Below are 21,080 nucleotides of genomic sequence, written 5' to 3' on the forward strand. Positions count from 1 at the left end.
CCAAGAGAGAGAGAGAGAGAGCCCCTCCGGCTGGAGGTATCTCCCACCTCCGCTCTCTCCTTTGTTTTTGCGCCTACCTTCAGGAAAGGTGGGCATCTCCACCTCTCTCTCTCTCTCTTCAGGCACGCCTCCGGACCCAAAGTGGGCCAGGCAAGGGAGTAAGTGTGGCAAGTGTAGTTACTGGGATGTATAGTTCACCTACAATCAAAGAGCATTCTGAACTCCACCAATGATGGAATTGAACCAAATATGGCACACAGAACTCCCACGACAAACAAAATATATATCAATGATTGGTTGGGGGGGGGGGGCGCCAACCATCTGAACATTAGGAAGAAGTTCCTGACTGTGAGAGCCGTTCAGCAGTGGAACTCTCTGCCCTGGAGTGTGGTGGAGGCTCCTTCTTTGGAAGCTTTTAAACAGAGGCTGGATGGCCATCTGTCAGGGGTGATTTGAATGCAACATTCCTGCTTCTTGGCAGAATGGGGTTGGACTGGATGGCCCAGGAGGTCTCTTCCAACTCTTTGATTCTATGATTCTATGATTCTAAATACTGATTGCTTACCGTTGAAAATTACCTAGGGCCGCCTCTGTGTTAAATGCAAATCTTGCATGGTGAACTGTTATTACCTAGTGAGATTTGATTTATTTCTGGCAGATAATGTGCATATGCACAGGGTGCATGATGAGGAAATAAAAGGAAGCTCCTGAGGAGAAGGGATATTACAAAGGGCGGATCTGGCTTTTGGGAAACAGCATGGGAGGGCATTTGAGAAGCAACCTGTGGCAAACTCTGGGCACATCATTCCATCTCTCTTTATTGGAGCCAGCTATATATAAGCAAGTCCCTGCCCTTCTTAATCCCATGCGGAACAACCATTTGTATTGATTTAATTGGAATGATAACCCTTGACATTTGGCAATCTCTGCTGGGAATAGAAATTGGTTCCAGTAATTGAGAAATTTTGAGAAAGTAGAAGTATTGCTGGCAACGGCTACTCCTTCTGAGTTGCTGTATTGGTCATAAGAGCGACAAGAGCAGAGAAGGATACCAAATGATAGAATTGGGCCAAGCTTCTCACACAGAACCATCATGTCTTGAAGGGACTTACTGGAGCAAGCCTCCCTTCAGCCTCGCACACTCTCCCTCACATTTGAATGCAATATTCCTGCTTCTTGGCAGAATGGGGTTGGACTGGATGGCCCATGAGGTCTCTTCCAACTCTTTGATTCTATGATTCTATGATTCTACATGCGCACCACACTGCCACATGGAACCCTCATGGGAAAACAGAAAATAATGTGTCTTCATGATCATCAGGTTTGCACACGACACCAAATGGGGAGGGAGAGCCAATACTCCAGAGGACAGGAGCAGAATTCAAAACGGTCTTGACAGATTAGAGAGATGATGGGCCAAAACTAACAAAATGAAGTTCAACAGGGACAAATGCAAGATACTCCACTTTGGCAGGAAAAACGAAATGCAAAGAGACAGAATGGGGGACAATGCCTGGCTCGAGAGCAGGACGTGTGGAAAAGATCTTGGAGTCCTCGTGGACAACAAGTTAAACATGAGCCAGGAATGTGATGTGGCGGCAAAAAAAGCCAACGGGATTTTGGCCTGCATCAAGAGGAGCCTAGTGTCTAGATCTAGGGAAGTCATGCTCCCCATGCTCCATTCCGCTTTGGTGAGACCACACCTGGAATATTGTGTCCAATTCTGGGCACCACAATTCAAGAGAGAGATTGACTCTAAGCTGGAATGTGTCCAGAGGAGGGCGACTCAAATGATCAAGGGTCTGGAGAACAAGCCCTATGAGGAGCGGCTTAAGGAGCTGGGCATATTTAGCCTGAAGAAGAGAAGGTTGAGAGGAGATATGATAGCCATGTATAAATATGTGAGAGGAAGTCATAGGGAGGAGGGAGCAAGCTTGTTTTCTGCTTCCCTGGAGACTAGGACGCAATGGAAGAATGGCTTCAAACTACAAGAGAGGAGATTCCATCTGAACATTAGGAAGAACTTCCTGAGTGTGAGAGCCGTTCAGCAGTGGAACTCTCTGCCCCGGAGTGTGGTGGAGGCTCCTTCTTTGGAAGCTTTTAAACAGAGGCTGGATGGCCATCTGTCAGGGGTGATTTGAATGCAATATTCCTGCTTCTTGGCAGAATGGGGTTGGACTGGATGGCCCAGGAGGTCTCTTCCAACTCTAGGATTCTAGGATTCTATGATTCAGGCGTATTTCTTCTGACCAAAAAACATGAATAATGTGTTGTCGAAGGCTTTCATGGCCTGAATCGCTGGGTTGCTATGAGTTTTCCAGGCTGTCTAGTCATCTTCCAGAAGCATTCTCTCCTGACACTTCGCCCCCATCTATGGCAGGCATCCTCAGAGGTTGTGAGGTCTGTTGGAAATGAAGCAAGTCAGGTTTATATATCTGTGGAACATCCCAGGTGGGAGAAAGAACTTTTGCCTGCGTGAGGCAAGTGTGAACGTTGCCATTGGCCAGCTTGATTAGCATTATTTATTTATCTATCTATTTATTTATTTATTTATTTATTTAAAACTTTTGGGTACCAATCTTCTCTACCTCCGTAGAGGGACTCAGACCGGCTAACAGCAAGTATTCAAGTCTTTGAACTGCAAAGACTCAGACACAAGCCAGTCAAGCAGCAGAGTGATCTTGTCTGTTGTGGACTCATCTTGTTCTGTTTCAAATAATTGTATTGATTTATTTCTCGTGTCAGGGCAGCCAGTCAAATATATTACATTTCTAACAGAACAAACCAAACAAACAGAGAAAATACAAAATGTGTGAGTTTGGTAGTTGATTAAATGTCCTTTGACCAGTATCTGGCCACTTGGAGTGCTTCTGGTGTTGCCGCAAGAAGGTCCTCCATTGTGCATCATGTGGCAGGGCTCAGGGTGCATTGCAGCAGGTGGTCAGTGGTTGGCTCTTCTCCACACTCGCATGTCGTGGATTCCACTTTGTAGCCCCATTTCTGAAGGTTGGCTCTGCATCTCGTGGTGCCAGAGCACAGTCTGTTCAGCGCCTTCCAAGTTGCCCATTCTTCTATGTGCCCAGGGGGGAGTCTCTCATTTGGTATCAGTTCTGGATTTGAGCCTGCCACTTTTGGACTCTCGCTTGCTGAGGTGTTCCAGCGAATGTCTCTGTAGATCTTAGAAAACTATGTCTGGATTTAAGTCATTGACGTGCTGGCTGATACCCAAACAGGGGATGAGCTGGATATGTCTCTGCCTCGGTCCTTTCACTATTGGCTGCTACTTCCCGGCGGATGTCAGGTGGAGCAATACCGGCCAAGCAGTGTAATTTCTCCAGTGGTGTAGGGCGCAGGCACCCCGTGATAATGCGGCATGTCTCATTCAGAGCCACATCCATTGTTTTAGTGTGGGGAGATGTGTTCCACGCTGGGCATGCAGACTCAGCAGCAGAGTAGCATAGCGCAAGGGCGGATGTCTTCACTGTATCTGGTTGTGATCCCCAGGTTGTGCCAGTCAGCTTTCGTATGATATTGTTTCTAGCACCCACTTTTTGCTTGATGTTCAGGCAGTGCTTCTTGTAGGTCAGAGAACGGTCCAGAGTGACTCCCAGGTATTTGGGTGCGCTGCAATGCTCCAGTGGGATTCCTTCCCAGGTGATCTTTGGAGCTTGGGATGCTTCTCTGTTCTTGAGGTGTTTCAAATAATCATCATCGTCATCGTCGTCATCTTTATTTATATATACCCCACCACCATCTCCCCAAAAGAGACTTGTGGCCAAGCCCAAAAATAATACAGCAAAATAGGAAACAAAACAACAGAAAATTAAACACAACAAAATGCATAATGTCACAAAATAAACAGTGCAAAATAACATAATAACATGCACCTTTTCACCATCTCCTAGGTAACAGGAGATGAGTGGATGTGTGTGTGTGTGTGTTGATGGTTCACACTGACAGGCTTGAGTGCCCCCTGCTAATGGCATCTCAATTTGCTGAACAAACCGCCAGTGTGATTCTCGGTTTTGCTTCAGAGTATTAAACATGACATCCTTTGAGGCGGCCTTACCTTCCGAGAGAGCATTCCATTGCCGAGAGGTAAGCCTTCCTGCTGAAACCCACCTTTTGTGGTTTTGACACGTTTTATTTAAGGGATTTGGGGGGGGGGGGGGAGCCATTACCCAGGATACGAAAGCTCCCCAAGGGTCAGTTGGCCTGGACCACCTTAGAGCTCAAGGCGGCTTTGAAGTAACTTGATAGAAGCAACACATTCTGGGGGAGATTCCTGTTTTATCCCTTGGCTGTTGACCAGGGAGGTGTTTCTGGTCAGTTGAACATCAGATCCAGGGATAAGGATTCAGCCTATTTTGGGTGGAGGGGCCTTTCAACGCCATCTTCGGAGAGATAGAGATACTGTGCAGGTAAAACATGCAGGTTTTAGGAGCCTAGTGTCTAGATCTAAGGAAGTAATGCTACCCCTCTATTCTGCTTTGGTGAGACCACATCTGGAATATTGTGTCCAATTCTGGGCACCACAATTCAAGAGAGATATTGACAAGCTGGAATGTGTCCAGAGGAGGGCAACTAAAATGATCAAGGGTCTGGAGAACAAGCCCTATGAGGAGCGGCTTAAGGAGCTGGGCATGTTTAGCCTGAAGAAGAGAAGGCTGAGAGGAGATATGATAGCCATGTATAAATAGGTGAGAGGAAGCCACAGGGAGGAGGAGGGAGCAAGCTTCCTTTCTGCTTCCTTGGAGACTAGGACGCAACGGAGCCATGGCTTCAAACTACAAGAGAGGAGATTCCACCTGAATATGAGGAAGAACTTCCTGACTGTGAGAGCCGTTCAGCAGTGGAACTCTCTGCCCCAGAGTGTGGTGGAGGCTCCTTCTTTGGAAGCTTTTAAACAGGGGCTGGATGGCCATCTGTCAGGGGTGATTTGAATGCAATATTCCTGCTTCTTGGCAGAATGGGGTTGGACTGGATGATGGCCCATGTCTCTTCCAACTCTAGGATTCTATGATTCTATGACTGTGAGAGCTGTTCAGCAGTGGAACTCTCTGCCCGGGAGTGTGGTGGAGGCTCCTTCTTTGGAATCTTTGAAACAGAGGCTGGATGGCCATTTGACAGCGGTGATTTGAATGCAATATTCCTGCTTCTTGGCAGAATGGGGTTGGACTGGATGGCCCATGTCTCTTCCAACTCTAGAATTCTATGATTCTAGGTGTACTTTATTTTCTGCCTATTAGTGCAATTAAACTCTACTTTCGTCCCTCTGATCCCATCCAGATTCAATACATTGCCTTCTGTGATTTATTTTCTGTGTTTACGTTGTTGTGACTAGCCGTCCCCTGCCAGGCGTTGCTGTAGCCCAGCCTGGTGATCTGGAAAATAAAGTCATGAGAGAGTGTGGGTTTCTAATATATCTAATGTCTTTATGCTTGTGGGTAAACAGTATTTCATGTTAGGTTCTTGTGGGGTTTTTTGGGCTATATGGCCATGTTCTAGAGGCATTTCTCCTGACGTTTCGCCTGCATCTATGGCAAGCATCCTCAGAGGTAGTGATGGTAGTGAGGATGCTTGCCATAGATGCAGGCGAAACGTCAGGAGAAATGCCTCTAGAACATGGTCCTATAGCCCGAAAAAACCCACAAGAACCTAGTGATTCCAGCCATTAAAGCCTTCGACAATACAGTATTTCTTGTTGTTTCATTAAGTCTAGTTGTGTCTGACTCTGAGGGTTGGTGCTCATCTCCATTTCTAAGACAAAGAGCTGATGTGGCCGCTGACATGACTGCATGGAGCACGGTTACCTTCCTGCCAGAGCCGTACCTATTAATCTACTCACATTTGCATGCTTTCGAACTGCTAGGTTGGCAGAAGCCGAGCCTAACAACAGGAGCTCAGCAGGCTCCCTGGATTCAAACTGCCGACCTTTCAGTCAGCAAGTTCAGCAGCTCAGCGGTTTAAACTGCTGCGCCACAGTACAAAATATTGCTTTTAAATCATGCTCTCAAGAGACTAAAAATAGGTAGTCTTCATTAAAAGTAGCATAGTTGATTTACTTACAAACTTCATTACATTCTTCTTACAAACTTCATTACATGGATGGCCATCTGTCAGGGGTGCTTTGAATGCAGTATTCCTGCTTCTTGGCAGAATGGGGTTGGACTGGGTGGCCTATGAGGTCTCTTCCAACTCTTTGATTCTATGATTCAGCATCCAGTTACATTGCTTATTGGTTGAGAGTTTAAACAGTAAGTTCTCTAAAGCATTCTGTTTCAGTCTCTTCTTTGTCGCATACAGACTAACACTCTCTTCGGTCTAATACCTTACTGAACATTGATTCAATACAGACCGACAATGCACTGCGACATACTGACACTAAACATACCGACTTCTAAAACGGAGTCTCAGTCTGAATAGTCCCAGATCTGGTCCCAGATCTGATGTTGACAAGCTGGAATGTGTCCAGAGGAGAGTGACTCAAATGATCAAGGGAAAACAAGCCCTATGAGGAGCGGCTTAAAGAGCCGGGCATGTTTAGCCTGCAGAAGAGAAGAATGAGAGGAGACATGATGAGGACCATGTGAGGGGAAGTCCTAGGGAGGAGGGAGGGAGCTTCCTTTCTGCTTCCCTGGAGACTAGGACACAGTGGAGCAATAGCTTCAAACTAAGGAAAGGAGATTCCATCTGAACATTAGGAAGAACTTCCTGACTGTGAGAGCTGTTCAGCAGTGGAACTCTCTGTCCCGGAGTGTGGTGGGGGCTCCTTCTATGGAGGCTTTTAAACAGAGGCTGGATGGCCATTTGTCGCAGGTGATTTGAGTGTGATTTTCTTGCTTCTTGGCTGAATGGGGTTGGACTGGATGACCCACCAGGTCTCTTCCAACTCTAAGATTCTATGATTCTATGCACTGCAGCATACTGACATTAAACATACTGACTTCTAAAACGGAGTCTCAGTCTGAATAGTTCCAGATCTGGTCCCAGATCTGAAATTGACAAGCTGGAATGTGTCCAGAGGAGGATGACTCAAATGATCAGGGGTGTGGAAAACAAGCCCTATGAGGAGCGGCTTAAAGAGCTGGGCATGTTTAGCCTTCAGAAGAGAAGATGGAGAGGAGACATGATGAGGATCATGTATGAGGACATGATGAGGACATGATGAGGATGTGAGGGGAAGTCCTAGGGAGGAGGGGGGGAGCTTCCTTTCTGCTTCCTTGGAGACTAGGATGCCATGGACTCATGGCTTCAAACTACAAGAGAGGAGATTCCATCTGAACATGAGGAAGAACTTCCTGACTGGGAGAGCCGTTCAGCAGTGGAACTCTCTGCCCCGGAGTATGATGGGGGCTCCTTCTTTGGAGTGCTTTGAGTGTGGTTTTCCTGCTTCTTAGCGGAATGGGGTTGGACTGGATGGCCTACCAGGTCTCTTCCAACTCTAGGATTCTATGATTCTATGCACTGCAGCATACTGACACTAAACATGGTTCTAAAATGGAGTCTCAGTCTGAATAGTCCCAGAACTGGTCACATGGTCTGCAATCCCTCCCACAACCTTAGACAACATAGAGTTGGGTGAAAACTGCATATTAAATCATATAAGGTAAAGGTAAAGGTAGTCCCCTGACATTAAGTCTGACTCTGGGGTGTGGTGCTCATCTCCATTTCTAAGCCAAAGAGCCAGCGTTGTCCGTAGACACCTCCAAGGTCATGTGGCCGGCATGACTGCATGGAGCGCCGTTACGTATATTAAATCATATACGTGCAATATAGTAAACAATCACAATTATATAAATAGAAAATAACTAGCATAGGAGGCGTATAGAAGGTTGCTATTTCCAACAGGATGGCCATCTGTTGGGGGGTGCTTTGACTGTGCTTTCCTGCATGGCAGAAAGGGTTGCACTATGGCTCATGGGGTATCTTCCAACCCTGTGATTTGAAGGTTGAGGAGTGCCAGTTGTTTGATATGTCGAATTGTAGTTTTAAGCCCTATTGTGGCAGGAAGGAGTGGGTTAGTCTCGAGTGCATGAATTTTATTATTACGGTCACAAGAGTACCAATTATTTACTTTACTTTACTTTACTTTACTTTACTTTACTTCTATACCCCTGTTCTCAGCCCGAAGGCGACTCACAGCACTTCACAACAAATAAGAACAGCAAAAATTCAGTGCTACAGTGTAAAAACAGTTAACAACCTAACATATTACATAATTAATAAACAATTACTACAATAACCACTCACTATTCACTATGGTCTCCAGATTCGTCATCCATTATTCCGTTCCAGTGTTCATTAACCAATCATTGCACTCATTATTCGAACACCTGCTCAAACAGCCAGGTCATCACTTTTTTGCGGAATACCATTAGAGATGGTGCTAGTCTAATGTCCGTAGGAAGGGCGTTCCACAGCCGAGGAGCCACCACCGACAAGGCCCTATCTCTCGTCCCCGCCAGCCGAGCTTGAGAAGCAGGCGGGATCGAGAGCAGGGTCTCCCCGGAAGATCTCAGAGTCCTGGTGGGTTCATAGGCAGAGATGCGGTCGGATAGGTAGCTTGGGCCGGAACCGTTTAGGGCTTTAAAGGCCAACGCCAGCACTTTGAATTCAGCCCGGTAGCAGATCGGTAGGCAGTGGAGTTGGCGCAACAGGCGGGTTGTATGCTCCCTGCGCTCCACAACTTTTAAAATCATGGCTGCCGAGCGCTGGACTAGTTGGAGCTTCCGAGCCGTCTTCAAAGGCAACCCCATGTAGAGAGCGTTGCAGTAGTCTAGGCGGGATGTAACCAGAGCGTGGACTACCGTGGCCAAGTCAGACTTCCCAAGGTACTTTGATTGTAAGTAAACTATAAATCCCAACAACTACAACTCACAAGTGACAAAATCATTAGTGTGCAACAAAACCACGAGTGTGCAACACTGAAGACAGAGGTTGTTTTCTGAAACGTGGTTATGCTAAGACCACAAATTCATAGCCTTAGTCCCGAGACACCAGAACAAGGGACGGATCAAGCTCACAACACATACTGTTGGCAGGAAGATCCTTGCTTCTCCTCTTCCCGAAATTTTGTTTATACAGAGCCCACTTATCTCACCCTTGAAAGAAATTTGCGTAATGAGATATCGTTAACATAGACTGTCATCGAGGAAGGGTCTCCGCCCTCCTCCCGCTTCTGTATCGCGCTCTGTTCTTCCTTTTCCGGCTATCTTGTTGTCAAGAGGGAAAATGTGCCTTTTCATCCTCTCTGTCATCCCGTCATGTTTGCACACACACACACCAATGGCTCCTCTTTGTTCTTGGCTCCAGGCAGTTCGGGAACTACCTTGAGACGGTGATGAAAGACATCCTGGCTCCTAATCTGCAGTGGCAAGCGGGGAGAACCGCAGCTGCCATTCGCACGACGGCCGTCTCCTGCCTCTGGGCCCTGATTTACAGTAAACTCCTTTCTGCAGAAGAGGTAAGCGTCCCCCCTTTCCCCCCTGCCCGAAACAACGGAGTCAAGTCAAGCCTTTGCCAAAATGCATCCTAGACGAGATCGGAATGAGGTTTAGCCTGAAAACTAAAGTGAGGAGGAAGAAAGAGCAATATTTATTTATTTGTCGTGTCAGAACAACCAGTCTAACAGAACAAAGCAAACAAACAGAAAAATACACAACTTGTGAGTTTGGTAGTTGGTTAAATGTCCTTTGACCAGTATCTGGCCCCTTGGAGTGCCTCTGGTGTTGCTGCAAGAAGGTCCTCCCTTGTGCATGTGGCAGGGCTCAGGTGGCATTGCAGCAGGTGGTCAGTGGTTTGCTCTTCTCCACACTCGCATGTCGAGGATTCTACTTTGTAGCCCCATTTCTGAAGGTTGGCTCTGCATCTCGTGGTGCCAGAGCGCAGTCTGTTCAATGCCTTCCAAGTCGCCCAGTCTTCTGTGTGCCCAGGGGGGAGTCTCTCATTTGGTATCAGCCATTGGTTGAGGTGCTGGGTTTGAGCCTGCCACTTTTGGTCTCTCGCTTGCTGAGGTGTTCCAGCGAGTGTCTCTGTAGATCTTAGAAAACTATTTCTAGATTTAAGTCGTTGACGTGCTGGCTGATACCCAAACAGGGGATGAGCTGGAGATGTCTCTGCCTTGGTCCTTTCACTATTGGCTGCTACTTCCCGGCGGATGTCAGGTGGTGCAATACCGGCTAAGCAGTGTAATTTCTCCAGTGGTGTAGGGCGCAGACACCCCGTGATAATGCGGCATGTCTCATTAAGAGCCACATCCACTGTTTTAACGTGGTGAGATGTGTTCCACACTGGGCATGCATACTCAGCAGCAGAGTAGCACAGCGCAAGGGCAGATGTCTTCACTGTATCTGATTGTGATCCCCAGGTTGTGCCAGTCAGCTTTCGTATGATATTGTTTCTGGCACCCACTTTTTGCTTGATGAGCAATGAGAAAGAGCAATGAGCCAGTTAAAAAGCCGTGACACTTTTGCTGGGCGAGTGGGCTTATTAACCAAAGACCCTCCTCATAAATGTCTAGCAAAGTAACTTATCAGCAGCAGCGTGACCCAGCAACAGTAGTCCAAAAGGGAAAAAAGCACAAACACACAGACCAATGCTATCTCTTCCAAATCTCTTTATAGCAAAAAAAAATTGTCGTGTCAGGAGCAAGTCGCTTCCGGTGTGAGAGAATTGGCCATCTGCAAGGACGTTGCCCATGGGACGCCTGGATGATTTGATGTGGGAGGCTTCTCTCATGTCCCCACATAAAGAGCTGGAGCTGATAGAGGGAGCTCATCTGCCTCTCCTCGGATTCAAACCTGTGGCCTGTCGGTCTTCAGTCCTGCCGGCACAGGGGTTTAACCCACTCCTAGAATCATAGAATCAAAGAGTTGGAAGAGACCTCCTGGGCCATCCAGTCCAACCCCATTCTGCCAAGAAGCAGGAATATTGCATTCAAATCACCCCTAACAAATGGCCATCCAGCCTCTGTTTAAAAGCCTCCAAAGAAGGAGCCTCCACCACACTCCGGGGCAGAGAGTTCCACTGCTGAACGGCTCTCACAGTCAGGAAGTTCTTCCTAATGTTCAGATGGAATCTCCTCTCTTGTAGTTTGAAGCCTGGGGTCTGTAGATAGAATCATAGAATCATAGAATCAAAGAGTTGGAAGAGACCTCCTGGGCCATCCAGTCCAACCCCATTTTGCCAAGAAGCAGGAATATTGCATTCAAATCACCCCTGACAGATGGCCATCCAGCCCCTGTTTAAAAGCTTCCAAAGAAGGAGCCTCCACCCCACTCCGGGGCAGAGAGTTCCACTGCTGAACGGCTCTCACAGTCAGGAAGTTCTTCCAAATGTTCAGGTGGAATCTCTTCTCTTGTAGTTTGAAGCCATTGTTCCCTTGCGTCCTAGTCTCCAGGGAAGCAGAAAACAAGCTTGCTCCCTCCTCCTCCTCCCTGTGGCTTCCTCTCACATATTTATACATGGCTATCATATCCCCTCTCAGACTTCTCTTCTTCAGGCTAAACATGCCCAGCTCCTTAAGCCGCTCCTCATAGGGCTTGTTCTCCAGACCCTTGATCGTTTTAGTCGCTCTCCTCTGGACACATTCCAGCTTGTCAATATCTCTCTTGAATCGTGGTGCCCAGAATTGGACACAATAGTCCAGGTGTGGTCTAACCAAAGCAGAATAGAGGGGTAGCATTACTTCCCTAGATTAGACACTCGGCTCCTATGGATGCAGGCCAAAATCCCATTGGCTTTTTTTGCCGCCACATCACATTCCTGGCTCATGTTTAACTTGTTGTCCACGAGGACTCCAAGATCTTTTCCACACGTACTGCTCTCGAGCCAGGCATTGTCCCCCATTCTGTATCTTTGCATTTCGTTTTTCCTGCCAAAGTGGAGTATCTTGCATTTGTCACTGTTGAACTTCATTTTGTTAGTTTGGACCCATCTCTCTAATCTGTCAAGATCGTTTTGAATCCTGCTCCTGTCCTCTGGACTATTGGCTATCCCTCCCAATTTGGTGTCGTCTGCAAACTTGATGATCTTATTAACCAAAGACCCTTCTCATAAATGTCTAGCAAAGTAACTTATCAGCAGCAGCGTGGCCCAGCAACAGTAGTCCAAAAGGGAAAAAAGCACAAACACACAGAACAATGCTATCTCTTCCAAATCTCTTTATAGCAATTTTTTTTGTCATGTCAGGAGCAAGTCGCTTCTGGTGTGAGAGAATTGGCCGTCTGCAAGGACGTTGCCCAGGGGACACCTGGATGATTTGATGTGGGAGGCTTCTCTCATATGATAGCCATGTATAAATATGGAGATATGATAGCCATGTATAAATATGTGAGAGGAAGCCACAGGGAGGAGGAGGGAGCAAGCTTGTTTTCTGCTTCCTTGGAGACTAGGACGCAATGGGACAATGGCTTCAAACTACAAGAGAGGAGATTCCACCTGAACATGAGGAAGAACTTCCTGACTGTGAGAGCCGTTCAGCAGTGGAACTCTCTGCCCCAGAGTGTGGTGGAGGCTCCTTCTTTGGAAGCTTTTAAACAGAGGCTGGATGGCCATCTGTCAGGGGGGATTTGAATGCAATATTCCTTCTTCTTGGCAGAATGGGGTTGGAGTGGATGGCCCAGGAGGTCTCTTCCAACTCTTAGATTCTATGATTCTATGATTCTATGTCCCTGCATAAAGAGCTGGAGCTGATAGAGGGAGCTCATCCGCCTCTCCCCAGATTCGAACCTGCGGCCTGTCGGTCTTCAGTCCTGCCGGCACAGGGGTTTAACCCACTGCACCACCGGGGGCTCCTATATAGCAAAATAATATAGTTGCACTATTTACAAGAACAAGGTTTCCACGACACAAATAAAGTTCTTTATACTTCCTTCTTTGCTTCCACGCTGGGCTTCTTTCACATGCAGATAAACAGCTTCGTTCTCACACAGACCCTCTTCTCACACCAGTTACACAGGAACTTCACACAGTAGCTTATTTACACACCACAGCCATCACATACAATTATTTCATTATTGGTGAATTTTTTATGACAGAACTTATTAGGAACTGCCATTTATAATGAAATTTTGGAAATTTTGTTAGAGTTCTGAAATTTTCACCAACAGAACTTTAGCAACACTGTAGAAACAAAGCACCAGCACCCCCTAGTTTTCACCACGAGACTGGTGGTGAAAATCTGATACAAAAGTATGCTGGGCGAGCAAGGTGGCAGAAAGAAGGGGAGAAACAGTTTGCCTTGTAAGGGGCAGAGAGTTCCACTGCTGAACGGCTCTCACAGTCAGGAAGTTCTTCCTCGTGTTCAGATGGAATCTCCTCTCTTGTAGTTTGAAGCCATTCTTCCCTTGCGTCCTAGTCTCCAGGGAAGCAGAAAACAAGCTCACCCCACTCTCCAGATTCCCCACTCTCCACTCTCCCCACTCTCCAGAAAACACGCTATCCCCACTCTCCAGATTCCCCACTCTCCACTCTCCCCACTCTCCAGAAAACATGCTCTCCCCACTCTCCAGATTCCCCACTCTCCCCACTCTCCAGAAAACAAGCTCTCCCCACTATCCAGATTCCCCACTCTCCACTCTCCCCACTCTCCAGAAAACACGCTCTCCCCACTCTCCAGATTCCCCACTCTCCACTCTCCTCACTCTCCAGAAAACACGCTCTCCCCACTCTCCAGATTCCCCACTCTCCACTCTCCCCACTCTCCAGAAAACACGCTCTCCCCACTCTCCAGATTCCCCACTCTCCACTCTCCCCACTCTCCAGAAAACACGCTCTCCCCACTCTGCAGATTCCCCACTCTCCACTCTCCCCACTCTCCAGAAAACAAGCTCACCCCACTCTCCAGATTCCCCACTCTCCACTCTCCCCACTCTCCAGAAAACACGCTATCCCCACTCTCCAGATTCCCCACTCTCCACTCTCCCCACTCTCCAGAAAACACGCTCTCCCCACTCTCCAGATTCCCCACTCTCCCCACTCTCCAGAAAGCAAGCTCACCCCACTATCCAGATTCCCCACTCTCCACTCTCCCCACTCTCCAGAAAACACGCTCTCCCCACTCTCCAGATTCCCCACTCTCCACTCTCCTCACTCTCCAGAAAACACGCTCTCCCCACTCTCCAGATTCCCCACTCTCCACTCTCCCCACTCTCCAGAAAACACGCTCTCCCCACTCTCCAGATTCCCCACTCTCCACTCTCCCCACTCTCCAGAAAACACGCTCTCCCCACTCTGCAGATTCCCCACTCTCCACTCTCCCCACTCTCCAGAAAACAAGCTCACCCCACTCTCCAGATTCCCCACTCTCCACTCTCCCCACTCTCCAGAAAACACGCTATCCCCACTCTCCAGATTCCCCACTCTCCACTCTCCCCACTCTCCAGAAAACACGCTCTCCCCACTCTCCAGATTCCCCACTCTCCCCACTCTCCAGAAAGCAAGCTCACCCCACTCTCCAGATTCAAACTGCTGACTTTCGGTCAGCAGTCCTGCTGGCATGAGGGTTTAACCCATTGCTCCACTGGAGTCTCCTCCTGTATTGGGGGTCAGGGAAGTTTCCTGGCTTCCCCACAACCTCAAAACTTATCAGAGAGCTTCCTTTACAAACCTCATCTCCAAAAGTATGGGAAGGGTTTTGTCCAACTGTTAGTCGAGTGCACTTGCCCCCCAAAATTATTGAAAGTCATCCTCCTCCGCACCCCCAAACGTTTTGCCTACATTTGTGGCAAGCCTCCTCAATATTCTGTCTAATTTGGCTCATGGGAGATTGAGCAAGAGAAATAGAAAACGGCAAGGAAAGGAGGCAGGTTGTAATTCCAAGTGTGGGAAGGTTTGGGTCTGAGAAGGGAAAGCATTGGTCGGGCGCATACATTTGCGCATGAGCCCCATCTTCTGGAACACTATAGAAGTGCAGGCTTTGAATGTCAGAAATGTATTCAGGTGCTACCTTAGTTTGTAAACTGTGTTCCAAATGCGTCTCGTTCCATGTTCACGTCTATGTCTAAGATCTTTGGGAAAGTCTTAACTCATGCTTGAGCAGCTGAGGGGGGGAAGGAAAAGGCCAGAGGCTGTTAGGAATGGTGGGAGTTGAAGTCCAAAACACCTGCAGGGAGGGTCGAAGTTTGCCCAGGCCTGTTATACAAAGAAGCCTTTCTTCTGTGACCAAAACGAAACCCCACATTATTTCCATTGCTACTTCCTAACTGTAATTTTGCAACTGTTATGTATCGTCATATGAATATCTGATATGCAGGATGTATTTTCATCCACTAGACCAAATTTGGCACACATACCTGATATGCCCAAATTTGCGTTCTTTGGGGGGGGGGGGGTGATTTTGTCATTTGGGAGTTGTAGTTGCTGGGATTTATAGAATGCCCAATCAAAGGGCATTCTGGACTCCACCAATGATGGAATTGAACTAAACTTGGCACACATAACTCCTATGAACAAGAGAAAATACTGGAAGGGTTTGGTGGACATTGACCTTGAGTTTTGGAGTTGTAGTTCACCTACATCCAGAGAGTACTGTGGACTCAAACAATGATGGATCTGGATCAAACTTGGCACGAATACTCAATATGGCCAAATGTGAACACTAGTAGAGTTTGCGGAAAATAGACCTTGACATTTGGGAGTTGTAGTTGCTGGGATGTATAGTTCACCTACAATCAAAGAATATTCTGAACCCCACCAATGATAGAATTTGGCCAGACTTTGCACACAGAACCCCCATGACCAACAGAAAATACTGTGCTTTCTGATGGTTTTTGGTGACCCCTCTGACACCCCCTCGTGACCCCCCTCGGGGTCCTGACCCCCAGGTTGAGAACCACTGGTCTAGATGGTCTCATGCAGTCCCTCACACAAAATTCTACTAGTTTTCTTCAACTGGAAATGTTTACCTTTGTATGAATTATATTTCTCCTTTGGATATTGCTGTGTCTCGTCCTCAATCTGTACAAGAGATCCAATGATCTTTCTCTGATGCTAATGCTTTCCTTCCTTGGGTTTCAGATGGTGAGCGTCAGCAATGACCTAATGCCTAAAATCATTGCCACGCTGGACGAAGATTCCAAAACGACTCGCTTGCTATCCTGTCAGATTATTGGCACGTTTTTGGACAGCTGTGGGAACCGGTTCGAACTCACCAAAATATATCCAGGTGTGATATGAGATGCTAACCCCAGCTTCTGCCAACCTAGCAGTTTGAAAATATGCAAATGTGAATAGATCAATACCACTTCAGCAGGAAGGTAATGAAGCTCGATGCAGTCACCCGCCTCATAGGAAACCTGCTACAAAACAGGAGCTTCTTTGTTGAGTTCCAGGGCCAGAGAAGCAGATGGCGGAAACAGAAGAACGGCCTGCCTCAGGGGAGCGTGCTTGCTCCATCCATGTTCAACATCTACACAAATGACCAGCCACTGCCAGAAGGGACAGAGAGTTTCATCTATGCTGATGATCGTGCCATCACCGCTCAAGGAAATCAGCTACCCAACATGAGCTTTTTTGTTGAGTTCCAGGGCCAGAGAAGCAGATGGCGGAAACAGAAGGACAGCCTGCCTCAGGGAAGCGTGCTTGCTCCATCCATGTTCAACATTGACACAAATGACCAGCCACTGCCAGAAGGGACAGAGAGCTTCATCTATGCTGATGATTGTGCCATCACCGCTCAAGGAAATCAGCTACCAAACAGGAGCTTTTTTGTTGAGTTCCAGGGCCAGAGAAGCAGATGGCGGAAACAGAAGAACGGCCTGCCTCAGGGGAGCGTGCTTGCTCCATCCATGCTCAACATCTACACAAATGACCAGCCACTGCCAGGAGGGATGGAGAGCTTTATCTATGCTGATGATACTGTCATTACTGCTCAAGCAGGGAGCTTTGAGATGGTTGAACAGAAGCTCTCTGAAGCTCTAGGTGCTCTTACTGCCTATTAGAGGGGAAACCAGCTGATCCCTAATCCATCCAAAACACAGACATGTGCCTTTCACCTCAAGAACAGACAAGCATCCTGAGCTCTGAGGATTATTACCTGGGAAGGAATCCCACTGGAGCATTGCAGCGCACCCAAATACCCGGGAGTCACCTTGGACAGTGCTTTGACCTACAAGAAGTACTGTTTGAATATCAAGCAAAAAGTGGGTGCTAGAAACAATATCATATGAAAGCTGACTGGCACAACCTGGGGATCACAACCAGACACAGTGAAGACATCTGCCCTTGCGCTATGCTACTCTGCTGCTCAGTCTGCATGCCCATTGCGGAACACATCTCACCACGCTCAAACAGTGGATGTGGCTCTTAATGAGACATGCCGCATTATCACGGGGCCAGATACTGGTCAAAGGACATTTAATCAACTACCAAGCTTGCAAATATGATTATGGTAATGGTGATGATGATAATGATGATTATAATAATAATTATTATTATTATTACTAATAATAATAATAATAATACTAGTAATAAAATAATACAATATCATAATTATATATTTACATTACATCTAATATTACTAACAATATTACGATATAATGGTATAGTGCAATATGGTAATGTATAATACTGATATTGTGCTATGCCAATAATATAATATATTGTATGAAAATATATCTTGTAAGCCGCTCTGAGTCCCCTTTGGGGAGAGAAGGGCGGCATATAAATGCCGTAAATAAATAAATAAGTAAATAACAACAACAACAACAACAACAACACTTTATTTATATTCCGGCCTTCTCCCCAAGGGAACTTAGAGTGGATTACAGCATATAAACAGGCACAGGCAAACATTCAATGCCTTGTTCCAACGAAATACAATGAGATGCAAATACAAAGGCAAAGGCCTCTCCTCTCATTTCAGGCTTTTGGAGGTGGTGCTCATCTCTGACTCTGGGGGAGGTCCACTTCTCCATTTCCAAACCAAGGAGCCTGCGTTGTCCAAAGACACCTTCTATGTCATGTGGTCTGCATGGCTGCTTTTTGCCTTTTCTCGTCGAAGCGGTGCCTATTGATCGACTCACATTTGCATGTTTTTGAACTGCTGGGTTGGCAGGAGCTAGGGCTAATAGCAGGAGCTCACCCCGTCCTGTGGATTCAAACTGCCAACCTTCGGGTCAGCAGTTCAGCAGCACAAGGGGGGTGGATTTCCCTTCTGGGGGGAGATTATTCTCACCCGGGGGGTGGATTTCTCTTCTGGGAGAGATTCCTCTCACCCTATGTTCTCTCACCCCCGTTCTTAAGTAGGAGTCATTTGTAAGTTGGATGTTTGTAACTCAGGAACTGCTTGTATATAGATTTCAGAAGGGTCTGAAAGTTAAGAACTATAAAGATCTCTGTATTTATTATTCGCAGTATCACTTCTTCCGTTCATTCCCGTTTCCTGTACTGTTGACAACGTTGCCTCTTTTCTAGAACTCTTAAGCCGATTGGAAGATCGGTCGCTTGATGTCCGCCTGGCTGCAGCTAAAGCCTTGACGAGTTGGTTCAGGTGTATCGACGACGACGAGAAGAAAGCCCTGTTGAAAGACAATATTCGGTTTGTGTACGAGACGCTTCTGATTCACCTGGACGACCCTGACCATAACATCCAATCCGCTGTCTTGGGTAAGTCATTCAGAAAGTTATTCCTCTAAGACAGTTGACTCTAAGTACCTTTATTCTCTGAGAAGAAGAAGCAGCTCCTGTGGCATCGCAGCGTGAAAACTGGGGGTCTTTATAGCAAAATAACATGGTTACACTATTTAGAAGAACAGTTTGTTTGTTTGCTTGTTTACGAAAGCGACTTAAGGCAGCGGAAAGGTTTCCATAACACAAATAAAGTTCTTTATACTTCCTTCTTTGCTTCCACGCTGGGCTTCTTTCTTATACAAATAAACAGCTTCACTCTCACAGAGCCTCTTCACACACCGAATTTATGAAGGCAAGTTAAGGCGGTGGAAAGGTTTCCATAACACAAATAAAGTTCTTTATCCTTCCTTCTTTGCTTCCACGCTGGGCTTCTTTCTTATACAAATAAACAGCTTCACTCTCACAGAGCCTCTTCACACACCGAATTTATGAAGGCAAGTTAAGGCGGTGGAAAGGTTTCCATAACACAAATAAAGTTCTTTATCCTTCCTTCTTTGCTTCCACGCTGGGCTTCTTTCTTATACAAATAAACAGCTTCACTCTCACAGAGCCTCTTCACACACCGAATTTATGAAGGCAAGTTAAGGCGGTGGAAAGGTTTCCATAACACAAATAAAGTTCTTTATCCTTCCTTCTTTGCTTCCACGCTGGGCTTCTTTCTTATACAAATAAACAGCTTCACTCTCACAGAGCCTCTTCACACACCGAATTTACAAAGGCAACTTAAGGCGGTGGAAAGGTTTCCATAACACAAATAAAGTTCTTTATTCTTCCTTCTTTGCTTCCACGCTGGGCTTCTTAAAAGATAAACAGCTTCGCTCTCACAGAGCCTCTTCACAGACCAAACTTACACAGGAACTTAAAACAGTAGCTTTTTACACAGCTTTACACATGAGGCCTTCAACAAGCTTCTCACACCAGTCTTTCTTACACTCAGCCTTCTCACAGCCTAAGGCCTACCTCATACTGAAGCTTCTCTCACAGACTAAGGCCTACCTCACACTGTGAAGTCACCTCTCATCCTTCTCTTCTTCAGGCTAAACATGCCCAGCTCCTTAAGCCGCTCCTCATAGGGCTTGTTCTCCAGACCCTTGATCATTTTAGTCGCCCTCCTCTGGACTCATTCCAGCTTGTCAATATCTCTCTTGAATTGTGGTGCCCAGAATTGGACACAATCTTCCAGGTAAAGTGGGCTAACCAAAGCGGAATAGAGCATGGGGAGGATGACTTCCCTAGATCTAGACACTAGGCTCCTATTGATGAAGGCCAAAATCCCATTAGCTTTTTTTGCCGCCACATCACATTGTTGGCTCATATTTAACTTGTTGTCCACGAGGACTCCAAGATCTTTTTCACACGTACTGCTCTTGAGTCAGGCATTGTCCCCCATTCTTGACAGATGCAACTGTCTTTTGGACAGCATAGGTCAACAGCAAGCTAGACTATGAATGGTCAGAAGCTCACTCCCACTCAGGCTAGCTTCGAACTCACAACCTCATGGTCAGTAGTGATTTAATGCAACTAGCTAATAACTAGCTGGCCGACAGCCTGGCTGACTACCTTGCTCTTCCCTCAAATTATGTGAATTGTTGGCATTCTGGAGTTGTTTTGGATGACATGACGTGGTGTCTCCCATCAGTTGTTTTGTCACAGAATGAAAAACACAAAACAGGCTGCTTTTGGAACTCCAGAAACTTTGTGTGTGTTTTGCAGATACTTTGAAAGAAGGGGGTCTCCTCTACCCGGACGCATTGGCGAAAGAAATCGAAACCGTGGTGCACAAGCACCGCACGCCAACCTTCTGCGATCAGCTGCTGTTCCACCTTGAATCGACCGGATGGAGATACTCCGAGTCATAAATGCCTTACGTTGGGATCAAGAGGTTGTCCTGCTCATGCCGCCGTAGTAGTTAGTGGGACACTTCAATAAACAGTGACGTTAAAAAGCTGGCGCTCTTTCAAAATTCAGCTCATTTCTAAGTAAAGTTTTGTTATTATTATTATATAAAATATGTTTTTATAAACCTAAGAAACTATTTTAAAGTGTGTTTTTGAAAAATTGAAAATGTGTGAAAGACTTTTTAATCTGTTCCACTGTATTTATTGCCATGAGTCCCTATATTGCAGGCATGGGCCAACTTTGGCCCTCCCTCCAGGTGTTTTGGATTCCAACTCCCACCATTCCTAACAGCCTCGGGTCCCTTTTTTTTCCCTTTTCCCTTTCCGCTTAAGTGCCTGAGGGGGGAAAGGAGGGGGCCTGAGACTGTTAGGAATGGTGGGAATTGAAGTCCAAGGGAGGGAGGCGGGATGAAGGGAGACAACACATTCTTGAGTGGATTATGGAGTTTTAATGTCCTTAGGCTTATCGAGTCCAGGAATCAAGCCACTTTATTGTCCTGAGATGGGTCTGTGATAAGCATTGATGGCTTAATCTGGGTTTTCCTCTTA

General features: G+C 46.7%; 1 protein-coding gene across 1 annotated transcript in view; it reads left to right on the forward strand.

Moving 5' to 3' along the window:
* Window positions 1–20,665, forward strand: part of LOC132780029 (dynein axonemal assembly factor 5) — a 49,627-nt gene extending 28,962 nt beyond the window's left edge. Inside the window, exons 10-13 of the mRNA XM_067460552.1 lie at window positions 9,316–9,466; window positions 16,021–16,168; window positions 18,418–18,609; window positions 20,347–20,665. Of these exons, the coding sequence (XP_067316653.1) occupies window positions 9,316–9,466; window positions 16,021–16,168; window positions 18,418–18,609; window positions 20,347–20,492 (637 nt within the window). The 3' untranslated portion in view covers window positions 20,493–20,665. The remainder of the gene's footprint in view (window positions 1–9,315; window positions 9,467–16,020; window positions 16,169–18,417; window positions 18,610–20,346) is intronic.
* The last annotated feature ends 415 nt before the right edge of the window (window positions 20,666–21,080 follow it).

The sequence above is a fragment of the Anolis sagrei genome, chromosome X (genome assembly GCF_037176765.1).
Source record: "Anolis sagrei isolate rAnoSag1 chromosome X, rAnoSag1.mat, whole genome shotgun sequence".
Taxonomy (NCBI): Eukaryota; Metazoa; Chordata; class Lepidosauria; order Squamata; family Dactyloidae; genus Anolis; species Anolis sagrei.